General features: G+C 46.7%; 1 protein-coding gene across 1 annotated transcript in view; it reads left to right on the top strand.

The window, feature by feature from the left end:
* Positions 1-341: 341 nt before the first annotated feature.
* Positions 342-1,319, top strand: part of ntaq1 (N-terminal glutamine amidase 1) — a 1,725-nt gene continuing 747 nt past the window's right edge. The window contains 5 exon segments of the mRNA XM_025064999.1: positions 342-517; positions 790-889; positions 963-1,013; positions 1,084-1,244; positions 1,314-1,319. The exon segment at positions 1,314-1,319 is cut by the window's right edge and continues 110 nt beyond it. Coding sequence (XP_024920767.1) covers positions 468-517; positions 790-889; positions 963-1,013; positions 1,084-1,244; positions 1,314-1,319 — 368 coding nt within the window. The 5' untranslated portion in view covers positions 342-467.

Below are 1,319 nucleotides of genomic sequence, written 5' to 3'. Positions count from 1 at the left end.
GACACGGGTGCCCCTCTGGCCCCGTGGCCCGGGGGACTCTGTGACTCGGGGGACTCTGTGACTCGGGGGACTCTGAAAGAGCATCATATAATGGCATTATTACATATATAATGTAAATATATTTTTATATTGTGCCTTGTACAATATATATATTTTATATATAATATATAGAAATGTGTTCCCCCACATTTCGCTGCCCCCCCCAGTTCAAACATCCCACCTGCGCCCGCGACAGTAACACAGTGATTAAAGGTTGAAATGTTCACTTTGTGAATCAGTTTTTATCAATATTTAATTTAATTTCATTGTTTTCTTCTATCGAAACACGTCTTTGTTGTGAAGATATGTGGCTGTGTTTGACTTCTTCGCTTGTTCATCTGAAAGTCCGTGTCTATTAAGGTGCCGGTGAGTAACTTCCGGCGGAGCTCGTTCAGTGTGACACAACAACAACAACCTAACATGAGGAGATGGAAATCGTTCCGAGCCGAGACCACTGTGTTTACACCAGCTGTTATTGGTAACGTGACCCGTCGTGTCGTCTCAACCGTTAAGTTAAAATACAAATAAATCCAGTTTTTATTCGTTTTTAAATCCTGTTGTTCACTTTAAATTGATTTGTACGTAACGTAAGTTTTAGCTGTTTTACTGCAGTCGTGACGCTTATTCTTGAATGACGCTCCGAGCAGAAAACGATGGAAATCGACAAATAAAAAACCAAAGATAAAATGCACTTCCGTTTGAGGCCGGAGTTCCTCACTGTTGGTTCTGTCTTTTGTTTTTATCCCAAAGTGAAGAAAATGTTTGGAAACTGTGCGAGTTTATCAGAGACCAGAGAACCGCTGCTCTGGAACACGTGTCCGCAGTGTTTATCTCCAACGAGAACAGAACGGTGAGGACCGGAAGTCCAGAACCTCCGCGAGGTTCCACAGAACTTCCTCTCACTTCCTTCTCTTTTCATCCAGGTTCCTCTGTGGAAACAGAGGTCAGGACGAGGAGACCGGCCGCTGATCTGGGTCTGTGACGTCACTGTGTTGATGATGTCAGAGCCATGTCACCGTGACCAGACGTTGTTCTGTGTTTCAGGACTACCACGTGATCCTCCTGGTCACAGACCCCCGGTCTGAGGTCCTGGTCTACGACCTGGACTCCGAGCTGCCGTTCCCCTGCTCCCTGAACCAGTACGCCGCCCAGGCTTTCAGATCGGACCTGGACATCCGACCGGAGTACCACAGGTCAGACACCAGGTGCTCCCACTGGTCCTTTGGTCACTGGTCACTGGTACTGACTCAGTGTCTCTCTGTGCTCACAGGAAGTTACGT

The sequence above is a fragment of the Cynoglossus semilaevis genome, chromosome 18, assembly GCF_000523025.1.
Source record: "Cynoglossus semilaevis isolate Cse_v1.0 chromosome 18, Cse_v1.0, whole genome shotgun sequence".
Lineage (NCBI taxonomy): Eukaryota > Metazoa > Chordata > Actinopteri > Pleuronectiformes > Cynoglossidae > Cynoglossus > Cynoglossus semilaevis.
This window is presented reverse-complemented; position numbering and strand designations above follow the sequence as displayed.